A 2,569-nucleotide genomic window follows, 5' to 3' on the forward strand; every position below is an offset into this window, starting at 1 on the left:
GCCTCAGTAAATCGACAAATGAGATTATATTACTCGGCTACATCATGAGGACCCGAGGTTCGATCGCGAGATCGAAAAACTTCCTTGTGGTGGCCTGAGATTCAGGCCCTGAATACAGCTCAGCAAATGCAAGAGTAGTGGTCCCATTTTCACTCTGTCGCATTCACTATCCGAGTTGGCCTTGCAGCTTCCTACCAGAATGACGGTAGCGAACCAACAGAATAGCGTCTTGAAGACGTTGCTCATCATTCCGAGATCTTCGTTGGACCGGAAGAAGTGTTCGATGGGTCTCTTTAATTGACATTGCAATCTCGTGGACGCTAGGCGAATCGAGATTGTGCACTATTTTGACTTGCTTTCCAATGTCGTGGATGACAAAAGTTTTCTCTCCTATTGTGAAGAACCCTCCGCTAGCCCACATGACAGTCCAGTAGTTCAATAGAGAGACAAGGCAGTTTAGACCCGACACGCAAGCTGGAGCACTATGATAGGACGCAGAGACGAGAAGCCGTCCTGCGTCGCAGTCTTTCTACGAACGAGGCTCCAGAGAGTGGATAATGAGATGAGCGATCCATCTCGACGAGACGAAGACAATAGTTTGCGGCACCCAAACTCCATAATCTTCTCGAATGTGGTTGTCCTACGGCGTGATGTGCCTCTGATAGTACTAGAGACAACTGTGATACTACTCTTCCGAGCTTAGTTGGTATGCGTCTCAGTGTACTATATGATTTAATCATTTCCGGTCGTAAACGACCGCAAAAGCGTTATTATAGGGGTACGGTTGTTGCTCTTCGTGCCTCCGGTGATGTTGATATCGAGTGGGATGATATCCATAGCGAAATTTCTACTCTTGACTTGTCCTCGGCTACTTATCATATCGTGCGCTGATCGTGGGCGCCCGCTTGTTCTTGATCGACACGCGAGCCCCCGCGCGATGTGCGTACGTTCGTAGTTAAGCTGTTAAAGCCAGATCCTCTATTGGATAACTCCGTAGCCATCTTGGCTCGAGTGCGAGTTTCGTTTGTTAATCCTATTATGGCGACACCTGGGAGATCTCCCCCTCCCTCCCCCCGCTACCACCGTCTTATCTACTGGTCATCAATCTGATCTACAAAGGCTTCGTCGTGAGCTTGCCAGGGCTCGCCGCTCCCTAGCCCAAGTCCGTGAAGACCTTAATAATTTGATCGACGACGGTTCGGACGACAACTCGCAGGTTCTGGACGACTTACAAGGGCGCGAATCTGCCGCCCTGACCGTATTTCTGAGATCGAGACTAGCATTGCTGAGGCTCAGGCTACCATCGACGCTGAGCGCAGTGATCTGGCCCGTCAGGCAGGATTGTCACGTGCAATCCAAGCTCGTTTGAGTGTCGAGGATCAGAATACGACTTCTTCACCTCGATCGTGAAGGAGTCTTTGCGTCTCCCCAATATGTGAGCTTGACCCCGAGCCTGGCCGGTAACGTGATCGATTCGGTCCCTAGAGTGGATGAACACCCATCTACAACGTTGGCTGACCTGAACCGATTGCCCGTACCTGAAGTGCAGTCTGGTCCTTATGTAGCTTCTCATGTTTCCCTTGTAGAAAGTCTGTTTGTGGAGACTGGTGCTGGACAGCTCAGCGCCTCCGGTTCGTTCGTCCCGCACGCGAAGTTTAAGTTTACCTGCTTTACAAAGTTAGCGACGAGTCTGAAGCCATGTCCCTCAGCACTGGCTGTCGCTCATGATGTTGCAAGGACAACGAGATATGATTGGGCTTCTATTCGTCATGAACTCTGGCAGCAGTTCTCCCGTAAGGACCAGCTGAGGGACGAGTACCGTTCGGCTCTCCATTCCTTGAAGTTCGGAGGTTTGGAGCACGAGGATGACTTCCTTCGGAAATGCTCGGCACTCTACCATCTTTATCAAGACGTTTATAAGGATGAGGCCTCCGAGAGAAGGGTTATGGTTCGCGCGGTTGTCAACAAGTTGCCTGAGAATCTACGCTTGGATGTGATCGAGTCCGTCCACCACTCCATCGGTGTGTCGCGTGACACCGAATGTACCACCTCTGAGGATCTGGAGTGGGAGCTCCTTTGGCCCTTCGATGGCGTTCGTGTGGGACCGACTGTAGTGAGGTGCATAAGGAAGAGCTGTCGTGCCTTCCGTGATGCTTCGATCAAGCTTACTCCACAGTCAAGTTCTTCAAAGGCGTCTGAGAAGGAGGCTGCACGCACAACTTTGCACACGCGTGCCGCCATTGACACTCTCTCCCAATTACACGACGGAAAACCCAAGCAAAAGAGAGAGAATCTGTCAAGGTGGGCCTCTAAGTTTGCGGCTGACCATGTGATCGGTGGGCCTGGGGTACAAGGCCCCTCTGATAAAGTGGTTCGCTCGGATGAGTCTAAGACAATCTCACTTCGTTCGGGAAAAGGACAGCTGTGGTTCGTGGCCTACAACAACAAGACTGAAGGTCTCAATGCTGTTAAAGAGATTGAAAGTGATCAGTTTCGAATCAGACCCTTCCAATTCCGAGGGCGCCAAGTCGCTGCCGGAGCTAATGCTTCCTCGGAGACGGGAAACTAG

The 2,569-nt window shown here is 51.2% G+C and overlaps 1 protein-coding gene across 1 annotated transcript; it reads left to right on the plus strand.

The window, feature by feature from the left end:
* Positions 1-1,798: 1,798 nt before the first annotated feature.
* Pmar_PMAR008578 (hypothetical protein) lies at positions 1,799-2,569 on the plus strand (the record flags this gene model as incomplete). Its single annotated transcript, XM_002776132.1, has 1 exon — positions 1,799-2,569. A coding segment is annotated over one exon (771 nt), but the record flags the coding sequence as incomplete, so codon positions are not given.

The sequence above is a fragment of the Perkinsus marinus genome (genome assembly GCF_000006405.1).
Source record: "Perkinsus marinus ATCC 50983 genomic scaffold scf_1104296954236, whole genome shotgun sequence".
NCBI classification, from domain to species: Eukaryota; Perkinsozoa; order Perkinsida; family Perkinsidae; genus Perkinsus; species Perkinsus marinus.